This window comes from Nyctereutes procyonoides, unplaced genomic scaffold (genome assembly GCF_905146905.1).
Source record: "Nyctereutes procyonoides isolate TBG_1078 unplaced genomic scaffold, NYPRO_anot_genome, whole genome shotgun sequence".
Lineage (NCBI taxonomy): Eukaryota > Metazoa > Chordata > Mammalia > Carnivora > Canidae > Nyctereutes > Nyctereutes procyonoides.
This window is the reverse complement of record NW_026575052.1, coordinates 60,674,086-60,694,480: the sequence shown is the minus strand read 5'-3', so window position 1 is coordinate 60,694,480 and position 20,395 is coordinate 60,674,086. Positions and strand designations below refer to the sequence as shown.

Here is a 20,395-nt window from a genome sequence, read left to right as displayed (position 1 = left end):
ACCACATCAAACCGGGTTCCCGGTCATGTGAGATGAAGCATGGGACTTCCCAAGGCCAGCTCTTGGGACTTCCAGGCCGCCTTCCCTGGTGCCCTTCGTCCTGCCTCCCTCCGTGAGCTGCCTCTTACCCACATAACATCTTCAGAGGACCCGAGACACCACCAAGTCCTCCCCTCCCACCCCGTCTGGAAACTCACGGTGCTCACTAACATGTTAGAGCTCTGTGTAGTCACCAAATGCTACCATTACATAGAGATCGTTTTGAACGTGCATTTTTTTTCTCCCATAGGTGTTCTTTGGACTTGAATGACAAGAGAAAGAAAAAGGTTGGGGAGAGAAAAATAGGATGAACAGATAAAGCACCACGGGAAATGAAACTCTGAATAAGGCATTCACTGGGGGGAACCTCCTCTCTCAATTTCAAATAGCTTGGCCGCGTGGATCCAGACAGTAAGGAGAGAGAAGAGAGATGCTCATCTCTCTGGAGGAACATAGATGACCTTCCGTCCATCTGTCCGTCCGTCGGTCCGTCCACTCTAACCAGGACAACATGTGGTCTGCATCTGTGGCTGAAGATCAAGGCAACTCTAGGGGCAGAGCGGGGCCGTGTCTACTTGAGAATCCCGTCGGGACGGCCCCGCGCTCGGGGTAGAACCCGAAACGGGAAAGAGCATGAAGGGAACGATGACCATTCTTTGCACCTGGATGCAGGACACTTGACAGACAGAAATGCATTTTGGGTGTCATGCCCCCCGGCCCCCCCACACCAGTGCCAACCCTGGAAACTGCTGGGAGGGTAAAAAGACTGAGGAAGGTTTGCCTCTGATGACCTGGGAGATTTTCCTCAAAATCTACAAGCCTGCGCTCAGGATAAGTGGCCTACGTTTGGCCTCAAAGGCACAATTATCACTGATTTCGGGACAGTGTTTGCAGCCTTTTTTAAGGAAAGAGCAAAAAAAAATAAAAAATAAAATTAAAAAATAAAATAAACACAAAAAAAGGAAAGGGGGAAAAAAAACCCAACTCTGTTCTAGACGTCCATGGGGAGAAGTCTTGCTTACATCCTGTGTTGCATTTTAATCCACGTCTTAGGATTTAAAGGACGGGCAGGCGGCTGTACCAGCATTTTAGACAGGCTGGCTTAGGGAAGGGCCCTGCCGTCCACGCTGTGTAGAAACCTTCGTGTCCTATCTGTGTCATAATCTCACCGCTGCTCTTTAACTGGCTCTTATCTCTGTCTCCTGGATTCGTGCCCTGGATAGCCAGTGTCTCGGTTTCATTTAACCGGCAAGAATGGATTTTGGACTTTCTAGGGCCAGGTGCTCTTGATGCCTGAGTCAAACTGGCCTGGGCCCCCCGGGGGCTGGGAGAGAGATCTGTCAGTGAAGGAGTGATGGGACACAGCGAGGCCTGCTCTGGGGGGCCGCCGCCCAGGGGGGGATCCCATCTGTCCGTGATGTCTGCTAAAGCCCCGTGTGGCTCCTGAGCACTTGAACCCTGGCTAGTGTGACTGAGAAACTGAACTGCTATTGTGATTTAATTGTAACTAATTAAAAAAAATTATAATTTAAGAAGCCCCGTGTGACATTATGGTGGACTCTGCAGCTCTGCGAGGCCTGGGTGAGGCAGGTAAGGGCTCCTGCCCCATGGAGCCCCGCACTGGAAGCAGGAGACTTGGAAGATGTTCTGTGTCAGTCTCAAAGACCCCTGGTGGGGCAGGGAAGGAACCTGCCTAGCCTGGGCCATAGCTGCTGCCCCTCTTCCGGCTCCAGCCCTGGCCCCCGTGTGAGGGCAGAGGAGGGAGAGGAGGCCTCCAGGGGAAGGCAGGGCTGGGTCAGAGACTTGCCGGGTCCCGGCACTGCCCATTGAGTTGACGGCCACCCCAAGGAGCGAGCTGACTTGCGTGGCCCTCGGCCTCGTCATCCATAAAACGAGGTTTAAACTCCTCTCTTTCCTGGCTGTCTTTCTTAAGTGACAGAGAGAGGACGGCCCAGCTATGTGCCTGGCATGACCCAAGTACCTGGGGTGGGGATGCAGAAGCCCAGGATCCCACCTGCCAGCCGTGCTCTGCACCGACACAGCTCCTGCGACGGTGCAGAGACTCTAGGGCTCTGAGCCACACGGGTGGGAACCAAACACCATGGGGCTATGAGCTATGGACTGTGCACCAAGAGCTGCAGAAAGGCTTGGTGGGCAGAGGGGGTGGCATTTCAGCTGGCCCTGGAGGGGCACGGGGAGAGGCTGCTAGAAGCGTGGGGACAACACGCGGTGGGGAAATGGAGGAAAGCAGCCAGGCTTCAGCCCCTGCTGCTTCTGTAGAGAGGGGCTCAAGGCAACACAGTCCTGTGTTGAGCCTCATCAAAGTGGCCATGGGCAATGGTGTCACTGGTTCTGAGTCACAGGGGGAAGCTGGGGAGGACCCAACTTCCCTCCAGTAGATGAACAATCTCACTTGTAAGAAGCTCTTCTCTCTCCCATCAGAGCAAGTGAGCTACCTGTGATCCACAGGGAAGTGGTGGACGTCAGTCAAGCAACTCTGCCCACCTACACTGATGACACGGTGGCCCCGAGGGGACACGACATCCCTGATGGGAAGGGACGGATCGCAGCATGGAAGAGCAGGGGCCAGCAAACTTCTAGGTGCAGTTGCAACCTCCCCACTCCCACTGCCTCCATGACTTCCACCCACAGAGGCTATGGCTGGTATCTTCTTGAGTGTAAAAAAAAAAAAAAAAAAGTCCTATTGAATGTCTTCTTATCCTGAAGAATTCGGTTTTAGTTCTTTCAAACAAAAGTGAATGATAACCCGAGTCCTCAGTTTCACCGGGAAACCGATCACTACGGCACGGAGCTAAAAGGCTTTGCAGGTTTGGAGCTTTATGGTGATGCTGGAATAAACTACATGTGCTGTTCCTGCATAAGCTGAAAAAATGATTTTCCCCCCGTAAGATGAACAGTGAGAGCAGAAAATCACCTGTTGACAAGCCCTGGCGTCCCAGGCATCAGGCCAGCCACACCTGAGGCAGGGAGATGGACGAGAACTCTCTTTCAGTAGCAGCAGCAGCTCAGGACATATAAGGGAAGCCGACACCACCCATAGGGTGTCCACCCATAGGGACGAAGTGCCCACCTCGTCCTCCGCATGTGGGTCCCAGAGGGGAAGCTGGGTGCTGGCAAGGTGGCGAGCCCTGCTCCCTCTCTGGTTCCAACAGCTGGGCCCCCTATGGGCTTCAGGGGCAAATGGGGAGACCTACTCACTCCCCCCTTTCTTCTCCCTTGAGTTTTCCTGGTGGAAATTCATTCGTCAAACTTGTTCCTGGGATTCCCAGTCCGAGGGTCCCTGAGCAGCTTTGTCAACATTCTAAATAAATACAATTATCTTGCATTCGCTTAACTTTTCCATCAACTTTTGATGCATTTCTTGGTGTTTCTTCCCCCCTCCATGTTCATGGGCGTCTTACTCGTGTTTTCAATCCACAGGAAGGCAGACTTGCTTAAACAAACCTACTGTGTTTATAGTATTATGCTAAGTGCTGAAGGGAATTAAAAAAATTAAAAAAAAGAAAAGAAAAGAAGGAAGGAAAATAAAAAAAAGAAGAAGAAGGAAAAGAAAAGGTCCTGGCCCTGCAGGGGAAAAGTCTACTTTCCTTCATGATAACTGATGAATGAGCAAGGGGCGACACCTTTTATACAGAGCGCCGTACAGGTGGGGTGACCGTCACTGCTAACTACGGAGGGACGGGAAGGCAGTCCGTGACCAGAGACCACTTTAGGTTCTCCTGTGCTACGAGAATGGGTTAATATTTTAAGTTTTTAAGTGGGGACTTTTTTTTAAGTTCGGGGGAATACAAACTTTGTTTTTGAAAAATCCCTAATTGTAAGTCTGTGCTAACACCCTGGTGTACAATCTGTCAAAGTCACACCTGGATGCAGGGCGGCCTGAATTAATTAACAACTTTTCAATGTGTTAGTGCTAACATATGGCATTTAATTACTGCCTCCAAATCCGTGAGTCTCTCCACTTTGAATTTCAAAATTATTTCTTCCTCTTCCGGGGAAGCGGAAAGTGACCGGAAGGGGACGCCCTATGAATCACTTCTTTACTAGACAACATTTGGTCACCTTGACCCCGTGAGCTCTAGACTCGATGTGTGGACACCAGGGGTGCTGGAGGTCTTGAGAAAAAGAGAAAGGGCTCCCTTGGCATGTCTCGATGTGAGGCTTTAAGGGCCCCCGACAAGTTGTGAGGTTGGAGGGTTAAAGCAGGATGAATGAATTTATGCTCTGTGTACAGAAGGGACCAAAAAAAACCCAAAACAATCCTCTCAACCAGGAGCATGACCTAAGAGTGAACACTGGCTGGTCGCTGAGACTCCAAGCACAGAACCAAAGGCAACCTCGATGCTTTTCTTATCAGTTTCTGCTACACAAACTTCAGATCCAGCAACTACTTTCCAATCTTGCACAGTGGGTACCTTTTTCTGTACCGCAAACAAAGCTAGGAAAGAGGTCCCCCCCCCCAGGGTATAGGGAATGAAAGGTAGTAAAAATGTCTGTGCTGGGGTATGCTGCGCTCTGGATTCCACACCTCCTCAAGCCTCGTCCCCTGCCATTACTCAACTGTACCCAGTGGAAGAATAAGAAGACAACGTGGATTCTGTGAGAGATCTGAGTACTTATTCACTATGTTCTTCCCAAAGATCCCAGTATTTTATTGCTGATCCAGAATGGGATTTTTTTTTTTTTGTGGGGGGGGAACACCTGGCACAGTTAGAAGCACCAGGGCAGAAGTAAGATGCTGTGAGTTTGCAGAAATATGCTAGAGGCTGCAGCTTAAATCAGAGCCAATTAAGAGGGCAGGCTCTAGGAAGCCTGGAGATCTGGAAAGCCCGTTCAGTAAAATACCAAAGGGCAGGGCAGATCCAAGAGCAGCCTAGCGGGTCTGGGCTTACCAGGACGGCTGGCTCCCTTTGTCAGAATCTCTAGATAGACAAAGGCTTCAAAGAGTGATGGCTTTCTGGAATTCATTTGTCCATCACTAATTAACCAGTGATTAGCAGCCCTTTCTTGCTCAGCAAACACAAAGTTTCTGAGAGCCGAACATCCTGATAATGAAGATGGTAACTGTCTAACCGTGATGAGTCCTTTGTGCTATCCATAAATGTCAGCAAACTCAATAAAGGTACAATTAGAGCTCGTTATCCCTCTTTCACAACTATAGGAGCTATTGAGAGCATCTGAGCCAAAGAAATCTTGGTGCACTATGAGCTTTGGAAACTGCTTACCTGTCAAAACTGCCACGTGAAATCACAAAGGGCTTGCACCTTTTATCGTTTGCTTTTAAAAACGGTACATTTCTCCTGATTCTGCAGCCAGGTCCAAGGAGAACCCTGAAGCCTGGTCAGCCCATGCAAAGTGAGGCATGGGTTTTACACCTCTATGAGGAAAAATGCTTTAAGGAGCTTTCAGCCCACTTACACTTCTTGACTTTTTTCCCTTTTTTCCTGGAAACTCAGAAAATGAAGGTCAATCTACAAAGCAAGGGAAGCGCTGGCCCAACGAGAAGGTATATGGAGGTGGCTTTTCCTTCGTGTGTCCAGAGCTATCTATGCGAAGCTGGAAGTGCCAGCTTCGGCCGCTCAGAATGCACCAAGCAGCTGCCTCGGCTAGCCACGAGTGTGCTGATGACTTAGCAGAGCGAATATTTACTATGTGCCAGGTATTATGCTAAGTTCTTTGTAGATGTAAACTTGTGTTCTCTTAGGACAACGCTGTAAGGTGGGTGTTCGAAGAAGAATTGAGACCATAGACCACTGTAGCCCCCTCTCGCAGCTGGGGATATAGGGGGTGCTGGGTGAGGTTACAGAACCTGCCCAAGGACACAGCTAACAGGTGCAGGGTCAGTGGTCAAGTCTGGGCTTCTGGAAATTGCTTCTACCTGAGTGACCCTGAGTTGCTTCCTGAACAACGGCATTCTGAAGTTATCTTCTCCTCTTAGTAAAACAGTGTCTAATCCCACGTGGCTTCTGAGATCGTGCAAAAACTGGGTTTGCTGATGGCAGTTCTGCTCTGGTGCTGTGGTTCTAGAACCAGAGCAAACAGCACTCTCAGTGTCCAGAGCTGACACCGGAAGCAAGGGCGACCAACCACCGGAGACCTCCAGGCTGCTAGCCCAAGGAACGGGGTCTCCGAGTCAGGTTTTGTGTCCGCACAGCAGCAAATACTAGGGAAGAAACCCTTTCATGGTCCAACTCCTTGGGTATTTCAGGTCAAACATTTCCGGCTGAGTTCCCTAATTCATCATGTTTTTGTAGCGCTGACCCAAAGTTCAGAAATAAACTGTCCTTCACGGCCCTTGTCCTGACACAGTTTAGAGATTCAAGAGTCTAAAGGATAGGGACCATCTCCTAGTGGCCAGAAGCTCCCACATGACCTTCACAGGCAGGGTTCATCCCTCAAATACAGCATTTCTCTCTCCTCTGGGAAACAGAACAGACCCTAAACGTGTACTTCTGGAGCAGAGAGGCTCCGGAAACAGCACGGGCACCTGGCCTTCTGTGTTAGACACTCTCTGCGCAGATTCAGAGCCGTAGGAGGCCAGAGGAACATCTGGGAGGTGACACTACCCCACATATCATAGAAGTGGTGCTCTCTTGTTCACAAAGCATTGTTGGGAGTATTTTTAAAAATTTTTTTTTATTGGAGTTCAATTTGCTAACATTTAGCATAACACCCAGTGCTCATCCCGCCAAGTGCCCCCCTCAGTGCCCATCACCCAGTCACCCCAATCCCCCGCCCACCTCCCTTTTCACTACCCCTTGTTTGTTTCCCAGAGTTAGGTGTCTCTCATGTTGTGTCTCCCTCTCTGATATTTTCACTCATTTTCTCTCCTTTCCCCTTTGTTCCCTTTCACTAATTTTTATATTCTGTTGGGAGCATCTTAACATGTGTCTAAAGAAGAAAAAAAAGCCAGCCTATGCGAGGTAGTGACCGTCATTCCCATTTCATGAACAAGGAGATCCAAGTTTGGGGTTTAAGTGACGATTAGACTGAACATCGGTAAATTCTGGGGGGTCAGGGCACTTCCTGTAGTCCTTTTCCTTGTTCTGCTTCAGATTCAGTGCTGATGACGCTAAGTCATCATGGAGTAGCTGCTTTTAGAATAAAGGGGTGGAAGTGACCTGAGGTCCTGCGGGAAAAGCTGGGTGCCAGGTGTGCAGCAGGTAGTGTGGGACGAAGGGGACAGATTCTCAGGCTGGGCCGGGGGTCGGGGGGTGACCAAGCACCCAAGTCTACTCCCTGACAGGACACATCGGGTGCTGGTGACACCACGCTACGACTTGGAACCGTACTCAAACCTTCCTCGTCCGTGAAAAAGCCAGAAAGTGGGATGCACCACAATTAGCAAAAAATACCTTGCGGAGAGATTGAGACCCCAATCATAATTTACATTTGCAGATACTCAGATCTCCGAGTGCATGGCTTCTGCCCTGATTACTAATTAATGATGTGCAGACCTGCCTGTGGGAGCAAACACTGTTGATTATGTCAGTCTTGGGGGACGGAGACGCGCCGAGGTCTGGGAAGGTAGCGGATCCCCTTTAACATACATTTTGGTGAATTCAAAGAACAAAAAGGGGACAGAAGGTGGGCGTAGATGGAGGCAGAAACTTAGGAGAGAAACGTGGCTGTCAGCCCTGCCGGGGTGGGAGAGGTAAATCTCAATTATTTCACAGACCTCATCACATGCATATTTTAGTACCGAGCGTCCCTTTATTTAATCGGTCCACTGAATTCTGAATGAATTTGGATGCAAATGCACGGGTAGGACTCCAAGAAGGGGTCCGCAGAGGAACCCACCAAAGGAGGAGGGAAGACAGCAGGATTCCAAGCAGGCGAGCCCTTTCCCGCTCTGCACCCCGCGAGGACCTTCCTCCCCATCAGGGGCCCTGGGCTGCTCTGCGTGAGGAGACCCACAAGAGACAAAGGCCACAGAGTCACCGCACAGAGCAGGCCCCGAACAGAGGGCCATGGAGAACCATCTCTTGTCTTCCCAGATCTTTACAGCAGAGGCGTACGAGGCGGGAGAGCGAATTCCATGTTTCTCCAGCTGAGCCAGCTGCGGGGCGAGATCCCTGGAGCAGCTCCCCCCGCTTTCCCAGGGAGGAGCATGGTGGGGGAGGGCTCCTCCCTCCCTCATCTGACCTCTTCATCGAAAGAAACAGACAGTATGACACGAGACAGTTGGTCACCACCTACCGTTTGACTTTTCACTATCTGCAGGTTTCATCTGAATGGGATGATGCATCTAAAAATACAAAAGTGAGAAAGTAAAGGCAGATTGAACAACTGAACGGTCTCAGAAACCCACGCGGTTACACTTGAGTACTCATACTCTTGTGAGGACACATCAAAAACAACAGGACCCCTCCCCGTGAAAATGCCAGCCTGCAGTGACATCCAGGAATAGGATCCTTTTGAGTTGCTGGGCCTTGAGGCCCAGGACGGGGCTTTGCAGTCAGACCCGCGTTTGAACCTGCTTCTGCCGCTCGGGACGGTCTGCGCCCGTATCTCATAGGCAATTCTGGCTCCGCTGTTCATCATCGCCATGTGATCCTGAGTGTCCTAACTTCTCTGAGCCTCAGTTTCTTTATCTGTGCAACCGAGGTAACACCTGCCCAGCAGGAACGAAAGGAGTCGAGGATGCAAAGGGTCGGGGGTGGGGGGCACGGGGCAGTGCTGAGAAAGATGAGCTACTGTGCTTGTGCAGTGTTGCAAATTTAAATGCAGATTGTCTTTGGGTTTTCTCCTGGCCATGCTGTCTGCTGCAGGGATTTTTTCTTAGATCTCATGGTTATGAGTAATTTGAAGGTCTAGCAGTTGATTGATTTAGGCGCGCTTATGTAATTTTTCTTAAATACAAAGTACGGCATGGGAACGCGGAGCTTAAGGAACAGACGAGCAAGGGTGGGAGGCACGGATCTCACGATCATGCTCGCTCGGCAGCTGTGCAGGCACAGCAGGAACCTGAGACACAGTGGTGCCAGGGTCCCGGACCTCCGTGCACCTGGGTGCCCTGTGGCTCTTCACACTGTGCCCATCTCACCGCTGTGCGCCATCCAGAGTTTACTCCGAGTGCAGACCGCCACCACCATTTCCAATTAAAATAAATTCCTCCAACCACTTTCAAAGGTCCTCTTGCTTCATATTTCATCCTACCCCAAGGAACCTCAGAGCCACAGTGTAGATGGAATCACTGGCCGTGCAAATGCTTTTTATTAAAATGGGTCCCGTTCTCTCTGAACCCTTAATTCCCCCAGTGGACTGCCATCACTTGCAAGCCACAGCTCTGGGTTTTATCCAATTTAAAGGGAAGGGGAATGGTACTTGGCTCTGGCACTTAAATGATGGGAAATTATCATCGGGCCGTAGGGGCCATGTGTAGCTAATGCCTGCCAGGGTCTTCAAAACACAAGGGGAACAGGAAAGAGGGAGGACTATCAGGGGACGAGAGGCTAAATAATTCAGGGCTGCTTCGTTGATTCCGAAAGGCAAGATGCTCTTATGCATAGAACATAGGCCTTGACATGTGGGGGTCTAATCGGAGTCCCACTCCATTAACATATTCAATTTGTGGAGGAGAGACTAGAAAGAGAATTGAATGTTCAGGGGTCAGTTAAGTAGACCAGTCTTTTCAAAAAAAGACTGGAATTTATTCCTAAAAAGACAGAAGCAAAGTGTCGAAAGGCCTGGTTTGGGCTAAGCAATGTGGGCTCTATCCTACAGCCAATCCTTGGGGAAGACAGGCTGGGGCCTTGCGTGGCCATCCTTCTAGCATGCCTTTATCTACCCGTTCAGCAAAGATGTGTCAAGTATCCATTGTGTCCCAGGCTCAAGGCCAAAGGAAGAAGTTCGGACCCTTTGGGTGCTCACTGTGGATGGGGTGGAGACCGACTGGTAGACAGCCCCTGGAGCAACATGGTAAGTAAGGGCTGTGGTAGACGGAAGAGCAAGGCAATGCTGGAGCACATGGGGGCAGGCACTTCATCCTGCTTGGGGAGGACAGGGAAGGCTTCTTAGCAGAGGGGATGTGTGACTTGAGTCCTAAAGGCCAAGTTTGGACTTGTTGGCAGAAGAGGGGGCGGGGAATGGCATCCGAAACCAGCAGGATATCCCACATGAGGCACAGTGGTGAGAAAAAGCATACTTCTTCCTAGCAAGGAGGCCAATATGCGTGTGGGGAAAGGCAGGAGAAGGAGGTGCAAAGGCAGTCGGCACCCTGGGCTCAGAGGATCCTGCGTCCTAAGGAACTGAAATTGTGTCTCAAAGTCAAGTGAGGCATAGAAGATTCAAGTAGCCAGGGCCACAAGATCAAATCTGGAAATCTAGAAAAGTCCTTTCTGGCTATGATGTGATGGACAGATTACAGAAGAGAGATATCGGTGGGGAGACAGCTAAGAGGCTGCCGTAAACACCCGAGTGAAACTGATGAAGGTCTAAACCTCAGAGGCCACTGGCTGGTTGTGGGGATGAGGGGGAGAGAGAAGCATCATGGGAGCCTGGCCCAAATAGGGGAAACACAAGAAGATGGTTTTGTGGGAGACTGATTAATGCAGATCTGGACACGCCACACTTGATGTGACTGCGGCTGGAGAGAAGTTGAGGGTGTGCATGTCAGGCTGTAGCGATGCCCTCAGGGTGGGGGGTCAGTGGGAGCCTCAGGCACGCACACAACTGTCCAGGAGGGAACGTAAAGTGAAAAGAGCCAAGAGCCAAGGCATGTCAAGAGAACCACAGAGAATATCAGGAAAGAGGAACCTAAGCGGGATGGGGCACGGGGCAGTCAGAGGAGCAGGAGCAGAACAAATGGTCCCATGGGAGCCTGTGGGAGAGCTTTCAGAAGAAGGTGGTGGTGAGAGCAAGCGCTGCTAGCTGCTACAATGAAAACGCCCAAGGATCCTTTGGTGATAATAAGATATTTTCCTGGGAATTGATCGAAACCAGTTTCTGTAGGGGTGGCAGGGCCAGAATGCCCAATGGTAGGAAGTGGGGAATAACAGGAAGAAAGCAGCAGGAGACATGAGAGATGGACATGATTATCTCAAGAAGATTCGCTGCCAAAGGTGGGGCTGGGAATGCAAAAAGCTCAGTGGAGTCTTGGGCAGAGGATGAGGAGGGGGAGTCTTTCTTTGCCAGAAAGCAAAGACGTACAGGTGAAACTGCTGAAAAGACTCCGATGAGAGTCACAGGTTAAGGCAAGGAGAGAGGAGGGGAGTGTGCTTACACTAAGTCCAGGGCACAAAAATGAACGAAGAGGACTCCTGCCCTCAGTGAGCCTACGATCCATCATGGTGATTGACGTGCACAAATACACAGAAGGAATGGTGGCCAACATCAGAAAAGGGGCCCAGGCAGAATGCTGTGGGCATTCAGATGGCCCTCTGACGTGCTCGGAGGTCTGAGGCAGGAGCTCTGGGAGCTGTAATTCTGCAAGAACAGAAGTCATTCTACTCTAAAGCTGTAAAGGGCCCAGGGAGCATTGGGGCCAATGCTCTTTATAGGTCTGAAGGGAACAGTGACTTCACTAAGGACACACACAGCTGGCTAATGACAGAGCTGGGATTAAAAAAAAACTAAGCTATTCTCTTAATTCAGGGCTGATTCCACCCCCAGATCACAGTGCTTCTCTACTAAATGCCCACTATGGGACTTGGACACACGAGCCTACGATGAAGGACTGCAGGCCTCACCCACTGAAGGCGCTGCTACACCCCATCAGGCAGAAGCCACCTCTCTCCTCTGACCTCCTCCAGCACTTCATCTACTCTAAGACTTGACTCCTGGTTTTCTTGCAGCTGCCGAGAGACTCAGCTCCACCGAGAGAGAGAGAGAGAGAGAAAGTCAGCTTCATGTAGTTGGATGGTCAGAGCATGGTGAATTCTGAACGGACGGTCACCTTCCTTCAGGAATGTTCGGAAGACTACTTAGATCATGTGTGTGACCTTCCTGCAGAGAGGTGTTCTGTTATTACTGGATGAAGAATGGTTCATTATCATGAACAGTTCATTTCAGGTACAAATTTACAGAATATAGGCATCAAGGAAGACAAACCAAAAAAAAAAAAATGGTTTGGAGGAGTTGTTCTTGCGATGTTGTTTCACTTCCTCAAAATCTCACGATTCCGAAGAAGCTTGGGGGATTTGTTGAGGGGAGCAGGAAAGTGACGGGAAAGGAAGTGGCATTCTAGTGGAAGGTTTCAAGGTGTAAGAAAGGGATTCCTTCCCTCGACCAGGAAGTGGTTTCAAAGACTTGGCCCAGGATGACTAGCACGACACATTCATTCACTTATTGCTTGGTTTACCAGACACCTTGTCAGTCAGATGCTGGGAACACACGGATGGAGGAGTCTGGTCCCGATGGAGCTTGTAATGTAGCGAGGGCAGCGGACACACGAGTGGCACGTGTGCGATGAGACATGCAGCGTGGGAACCCAGAGATGATAGGTTGCAGACAAAGGGAGGGCAAGTCAGAGGTGGTGTCTGAGCCCGAGTGGTGTTGGAGGTCAATCTGGAAGGGGTCCTAACAACCCCCAGGACCTGACGGAAGGATGTTTCAAAGTAGACAACACTTTCGAAGGCACGGAATAAGAGAAAATTGGCCGCAGTGCTACAAAAGAATGACATGACAACCTTCTAACTCAAACTAGGAAGCAACAGAAGTCACTAGAGAGGGTCATTCACTGAATACGAAATACCTAAAAAGCACAACGAGGCTACTAGGGAGGGATACGCTCGGGGAGTGGAGAGTTTCAAGTAAGATGAAATCAATGCAAGTCAACTGAAGCTTCAATTAAAGCTTAGAACCAGACTGGCAGCCAGCAGCCACGTCCTCACCTCGTGCTCAAGAACCAAAGGTGAAACCCAGGGTGTCCAAGCTGCTGCTTCTCTGGACCGAGGGGTCTCCTAAGGGACACACGCCACTTAAGCGGAATCTGCATCTCTAGAAGCATGCAAGGTGGGCCGTGTCTGGAAAAATCTTCAGGGGTCTGTACCGTCATGATCTGTCTATGCTGCTGGAGGAGTCTAGGGATTTTTATCAACACCAGTCTGTGACATCCACGGGGCGGTCTGCCCGAGGCTGGATGGAACAGGAGTAGCGAGTCTATGACTCGTGGTCGAGTCAGCTGCCCTCGGAGCAAACCTACACAACGGGGCTCCCTGTTGGCAGAGTGCTTGTCCTGGGGAAATGCTAAGATCAATCGTTTTGGAAAATGGATCCTGTTCGTGGCAGTAAATTTGACTTAACATATTTCATCAAGTTTGCATTCCTATGAAGAAAAGCCTTCTACGTCTATTTCCTTGAAGATCTCTTTGCACATGAATTTTTCATTCTATTGTAGAACAACATTTTGCCTCAAGTTACGCATTAAGGTACTATTTAACTTCTTGGTCTCTAGCCCTGTTTAAAAACAGATGAAAAAAAAAAAAACAAAAAAACCAGATGAAATCTAACAAAAGGGGAAATTTTAAGAGCTCCTTCCCTCCTGGTAGGGGAAGGCTGGGGGGAGTGGGCGGGGGGAACCGACTGGAGCCAAGCACGTTCCCTTAGAAATTGGTTAATTTTGGTCATATCTGCGTATTAAGCATTCCATCCCATGGACAGAAGGTGGGAACTCCCAGGAGAAGGGGACAGTTACTGTGGTTCGCTGAGGTCATCTCTTGGGGGGACCCGATCACACTTGCAGTGAGCCGGAGCTTTTTGAGGTTAAGGGCTGAGTCTTGCACCAGACCTGTGTGTGGCATCCACGAGGACATGTAGACTGCCCCCTGTGGCATGGGCACAGCTGCCACCACACACCTCCACTCTCGGGGGAGGCTGTAGGTTGGCACCGGGCCACGCCAGCCTTCCAGGACAAAGCTCCTCCCACTTTATCCCATCTCCTAATGTGTCAGGGGCACCTGGCTCTCCCTCCTCTTGTCCTTCCATATATAGATGGGGCCCCAGAACTGGGCTTTGCAACCCCTGCTCTCCAGATGGCAGATCTCTTGACAGGATCAGATGCTTCTCACTCCTGAACGCGGTGACCCTGGATTTGTCACAGCAGCACCCAGCTGTGGCTCGGGAAGAGGGAACATGGGGGCAAAGCCCAGGGAGCTGTTCTAACCCTGGCAGCAGCCGTCACCACCTGCACCTGGGTCCCATCACGTCCCGGTGACAGGTGGGCTGGGCCACCTGCCCCAGCACTCACAGGCCGCACTCCCTCGAGTGCCCACTATAGCTGGAGTCGGTCGTGACCCTGCAGACCCCGGGGCCTGCAACAGGTAAGGGGAGCCTCTGAGTTCCAGCAGCCGGTTAACACAGGCTGGGGCTTGGGGGAGGCCCGGGGCCGCCGCCCAGAGGACAAACCCATGGTGAAACTCGTTGAACCCCAGCCGGCTCCGATTGAGGAGTCAACCACCTTTAACACGAGATTCAATAAAACATGCCATTTTTAACCTGAAGTGGGTTTTTACAGAGTCACTCTTCTGCATCTCATTACTAAACCTGTCCTGACCCCTGAGGGAGCAGCCGTGATGGTACATATTATAAGCTCAGGGCCCATAAAATATTTAAAGGATGGAAGAGAGGGGGCGGGGGGAGGCGGGGGAGACGTGACTTCCCACCACACGAGAGCCGGGCCCCGAGTGAGAGAATGACAGGGCTCTGGCCCTCTGAGACAAATGACAACTTTTCCTCCCCCCCCCCATGGCGGTGCAATTGGGCTCGTGCAGAACCCCTCTTGCCTGGCTGCACCGGCCACCGCGGACACCCCAGGCACCAGCACGTCCTGCCCTTTTTCTCACCAAGGTTTTATATATGGCAAAAATAAGTTTTTTTAAAAGATTTTACTTATTCATGAGAGAGAGAGAGAGGCAGAGACACAGGCAGAGGGAGAAGCAGGCTCCATGCAGGGAGCCCAATGCCGGACTCGATCCCAGGACTCCAGGATCACCCCCTGAGCCAAAGGCAGGTACTCAACCGCTGAGCCACCCAAGTGCCTGCAGAAAGAAGTCTCAAAAGATTTCCCTCCCACTGGAGGCGTGCCCTCCCCGCAGCTGAAAGGCTGTGTGAATGGTCATGGGGTCCTCTGTTCCAGGAAGGCACCCCGAAGCCATGTAGGCTGGCCTGTCTCTCCATGTAGGTACATGGGGCGTTTTTGGTCACAGTTCTACTATGCTCCATGCAAGGGAGGGTACAGAGAAACAAAGGTAGCTTCTGGAAAGTTGACCTACCCTTACTAAGGACTTCAGTATGGTCAACTTGCTAAGATACCTTTAGCAGAATGGCACCTCTGCAAGAAACTGGAGGATGCAAATCATGTGTTGCATCAGCCACAATCAGCCCATAGCTACCCCTGGTCAGTGAAGTGGAGGATTCAGACAATTTTTGTGAGGGGTGTGTGTGTGTGTGTGTGTGTGTGTGTGTGTGTGTGTGTGTGTGTGTAAAACAGAGGAAGCCTTTCCTTCTCATTTTTTTCTGTGCCAAACATTGCTGTAGGCTCTTTGTGTGTCTTAACTGTTCCAACAAGCCCAAGCCCTTGGTGAGCCAAGGAGGGTTGGAGAGGGAGGGGGGGATACACAACCTGGTCAAGCCAGACAGCAGGTCAGTAGTGGAGCAGGGATTGACTTAGGTCTGTCCCGGCCTGGAGCTTACGTCCCCGACCACTCCTCCACCCTGCCCCTAAGCATATGTCCACATAGTTGTGCTGCAAGTGAATTTGGGGTTTCTAAGAACCAATAAAATTGCCATGATTTTCCCCTTCCATAGTAAACCCAGAGATTGTCTAATTTTCTTCCCTTTTAGAATCATATACGAGTGTACACAGATGTATATCAGTGTGTATTACACATGCACGTAAAAAACATTTTAAGTTAGTCTCAGAACAAGATTACTGTATTTTCTACAAAAAAAAAAAAAGGCAAAAGGAAAGAAAACTCAAAAGGTTGCAATGATGGAAAGGAAAAAACCCATGGCCTTATTGCCATGTCGGGAAAGTACTGCCTCAGCGAATGTGCCATTTGGTGGTGAAGGAGCTGTTCTGTCCTAATCCAGAGGTTCAGGGCTGATTCTTCCAAAATCCCTTCATCAGGTCCTTCTACACAAGACACACACAGTGGAATCGGACTCTGAGGTTTGTTTCGTGGGCCAAGCTCTCTGAAATGTTCTCCACCTAGATCGATGAGAAGTGGACTGATGAAGAGCAAGACTGGCTCTCTCTTATTCTCAGAGAGGAAAATAATTTTGAGTCCCTGACATTACCTGGTCCTACGTTTTGTGGTTTCCTCCCAAAGTGGGAGAACAAGGAAGGACACTAGAATCCATAAAAATCCATCAGTGTGGACCACTTATTGCTGGCTGAGCATCGTTCACACTAGAAAGCTGGTGCTGGAAATTGGAGAAAACCGAGCGCACAGCTGCCCTCCGAAGAGGAATTCGTTGGCGGAAGCAGAGTGCACAGGATTCATCTATACTTTGGACCCCCGTGCGACTCCAAATTGCTTTTGTGCCATGCCACGAACGGAGTCAACACAGTAGGTGCGGTTAACGTTCCACCAACATTTGCTAACCTAAATTTTTGCAAGAGTGCTCCAAGCCCAGGAAATCACCATGGCTTTGAACAGGATGACAATAAAGAAACAGAAGTCACCTTTTCTCTTCCCACGGCAAATCACAACTGGGGGAGAAGACTCCGAGTGGAAAGAATTATTTCTTCCTAGTAGTCACTGACTGATACACATGAAGCGCCACCAGCCCTGAGAGCGTCAGCGCTGACTGAAGTCATCTGAACTATCATTAGGATTTTACCCAGCATCAAAATCTGGAGTGTGGCGGGGAGCGGAAAAGAAAGGTCCCCTCAAAACCCAAGATAGCGTTAACTGGAAGGAACGGCTTTTCTGGCTCACCTGGCAGGAATGCAGCTAGTTTCATTCCACCCCCAAATCCAGGAGAAAAAACCTAGAAAACCCAAATGGTATCTCTGCTTTTGGCCTATCGGGCTACAGAGCAGCCTATTCAGCTATAATGATACGATCTATTTATTACATCTCTATTATAATCATGTGCGATAACAAGGGTGGGAGTGAGGGGGGGGGTAAAATAAACAGCACAACCGTTCAGTCCAGGGGGGAAATTTTTTTTTTAAATAAAATAAGTAAAATAAAATAAGGCAGGAAAATTAGATTACTCTGGGTGGAATTCTGTGAGGGAATTTGGAGTCTGTTATGGTGATTAAGTCATCATTTCTGACAGATTACTCTAATTGGCTGTCAAGTAACATTCCACAGCCCCATCTGTAACTCGGGTGTCCTCGTCACTCCGCCTGTGTTACCTTCTGTACGCGCAACACAGACACACAAGAGGAGGTACGGCCCGGCATTTATTACACTCATTAGCTGTGATTAGGCTCCGTGTTTTCATATCAAATAGTCACACAAGCTTCCATTTCGCTTTACTGACTCTTAAAATTACAAGAAAGAAAAATGAGTAGGCTCCAAGTAGGAGGCATGTGAATGAAACACCACTGTTACGACGAAGTGGGCGCCTATCTCTTTCAAGAGCCCGCTATTCAAGGAGAACGTCACTCCGGGCTTAGTTTGATGTTTCTGGGAACTATTAGAGTATATTACTTAGAAAGGTTAATCTATGTCTCTCTGTCACCCTCCAGTCAAATGTGGTACCTCATTAGCTGTTATTTCTGTAGAAGGGCACTGCTATTGTGTTTAGTAACATTATTGTGAGCAGAAAACCCTTTCTTTGATAACATTTCAGGCCTCCCCTCTCATCGCTGCGTCTTTGGGATATAATAAGCAATTCATCCGAGCGGTCGAGCTCCCAAATAAATCTGGAGCAAAGTAAGGCGTCACTAGTTAAAACTGTGACACTGCATCTTGCTTTGTCTCGAATCTTGAGATGTTTTAATGACATGACAAAACAAAACAAAACAAAACAAAAACCCTGGAAGGCATAAAAGCGTTCTGGAAACGAAGACAAACGGGCAGGCTCACTGTACGAGAAGGCTTGTAGGATCCCAGTGCTGCTGGGACAGGCCCCAAGTCCCGCAGAAGACCCTGCGAGGATTTGGTGTGACAGCTGGGAGACCACAATCACTCCTGATTAATGAGCCCGAATTAAGAGAAAGGTAATAATTTGCCCTTATTGCTACATGGGAAACATACAGATACCCTTTCTAATCGTGATTTCTCTTTTGATTGTGGAATTGTCTTCCAAAACCAATGATGGATGCTCCAAGAGTCATCCTTCCAGATGTTACCCAGATGCTAAATTAGACATGCTGCCTAATTGAGCCACGCAACACACACACGGAAATAATAATGCCTGGCCTGGCCATTAAGGAGTGGTTTAATGACCTGGGGAGTTCATTTATATTTCCAGCACTACGGCTCCACATGCCACAGACTTAGCATAACCTCCTGTGTGAAGACAAATGAGTCCGGTTTAAAAAGAAATTGTCCCCCCGACAGTAGGCTCCGCCTGTAATGGCCATCTTCAGGCTCCGCTCTCCCTCCGCCTTGGGCATAAGGAGACCCGGGCTTGCCAGGGCTCATGGTGGCTCCTTCCCCAACACCAGCCGTTTTCAGACTCCGGTGAAGTGGGGTGAAGTGAGCTCCGTGTGCTGGTGTGTGGATCACGGGTGCCTCCCTCGCTGGCCTTCACCCTGTGTGGGGACACCTGCCTGTGACCTGGCCCTTCGGTGCCAGGAGTCCTGGCCAGGCTGGGAGCTCGCCTCCTCCCCGGGGCTCGACCTGGTTCCTGGCCATCCCTGGTACCGTTTACTGGAATCCTCTCACCCCCCCCACCCGCAGCTGCACCCCTGCAGGAAACACCCTTTGGATGGTGCAACCCGCTGGCCTGCGTTGGGGCTTGGGTCACCTGCTGGCGCCCGCGTGCTGGATGAGACGAGACGGCTACTGGGTCCGCTTCCCTGGGTCCTACCCGGGCTGCTGCTCTGGCTTGGCCCCTCCATTTGCTGACTTTTCTTCCCTTTGGAATTCTCCATTTAGAACTCATTTCCCTTCAGTTTGTTTTCCTTCTTTTACTCCTCGTGATTGCCGTTGCTGCCACCTTGTTGTTCGCTCCCTCAGATTCCTGAAATGGCCCCCTCTCCACTTCGGGCCCTTGCCTTCCAAGCATCTCATACACCACTGCCTTTTTAATCTGCCTAAAACTCTGGTCTAGTAGTTTCTGTCTCTTGCCCAAAAACTTTCCATGATCTGCCAAATTAAATTCCAGCTCCTTGGCCTTCCAAGCAACTCCATGCTTTGACCCCAAATTACCTTTTCAGGCTTGTTTCTCGCAATTGCTCAACATTTCTCTTCAACTCTCCTCAAAGTGGACAACTCCCTCTTACTGGAACCTTATCCATAGGCTCATCCCCAGAAAGGCATGGCAACCCTGCTCCGCCATAGAAAGAGCGTGTTCCCTTTGCCAACGTAACCGCTGTGTGTTTGTCACCTAGGAATACCTACCCATCTTGTGCAATTGCCATTTTGTAGATCATAGAGTGTTGAAAGGTGACAATTTCCTAGGCCGCAACTTTGTATATCGCCTAGCAACGAGATTGCATTAGGTTCTTGTCAAGCCCCCAAAGTTTAATTCATGTAGGTGCCCTCCTTTGTAAGGTTCAGAGAAGCTTTCCAGTAATTCTTCTGCAATATTTACAAGCTGTGTGAGCTCAATTGAGTGTGAACTGGGTGACACAATGCAAAACCACTCCCTGCACCAACCGTGGGGTCTACGGGTGTTCTGCGTGCAGTGCCGAGCTCCGTTCGCCCACTCTCTGCGGCTTGAGCGCTGTTAAGATTAGCGATGCTTTATCCAGTAATCTCAGGCTCCCTTTCAACTTCAAGGCAAACTAAAGCCACCACAAGGATACCCTTCTATCAAGCAAATCTTTAAAACCTCGGGTTCAAAACTAACTTGGAATACTTAAGCCAATTGTATCTTCTCTTGAACCTTCTGACAGGGTACCGGCGTCTCATCAAATCCACAGAAAAGCCCCACTGAATTTCACATTCTACTGATCCTTCCCTAGCTTAATGTCAGAGTCCCGAGTTGTTTGAGTTGCTCCGCCAGCCACGTTTATTAATTAGTGTCTAACATTTCCATCTCTGCAAGTTGCAACCTCTCATAAAAAATGCATGGTTTGATTGGCTTAGGAATGACAACTCCATTTGCATCAGACAAATAAATGCCATACCTCACTCAGCGGCCTTTCTCCATCAGTTTATTTAGCTACCTCCCTGGCCTTTTGGATTCATACTAAGTGAATGGAAGCAGACAACTGGTGTAATATTCCTCTCTTAATCACGCTTAGGCAAAAATGATTAAGTTTTTT

At 49.8% G+C, this 20,395-nt stretch overlaps 1 protein-coding gene across 10 annotated transcripts in view; it reads right to left on the bottom strand.

The window, feature by feature from the left end:
- CELF2 (CUGBP Elav-like family member 2) overlaps nucleotides 1-20,395 on the bottom strand; it is an 812,543-nt gene that overhangs the window by 72,930 nt on the left and 719,218 nt on the right. For all 10 annotated transcript variants that reach the window (XM_055331578.1, XM_055331570.1, XM_055331569.1 and 7 more), the window contains one exon: nucleotides 8,260-8,308. In XM_055331578.1, the coding sequence (XP_055187553.1) occupies nucleotides 8,260-8,308 (49 nt within the window). The remainder of the gene's footprint in view (nucleotides 1-8,259; nucleotides 8,309-20,395) is intronic.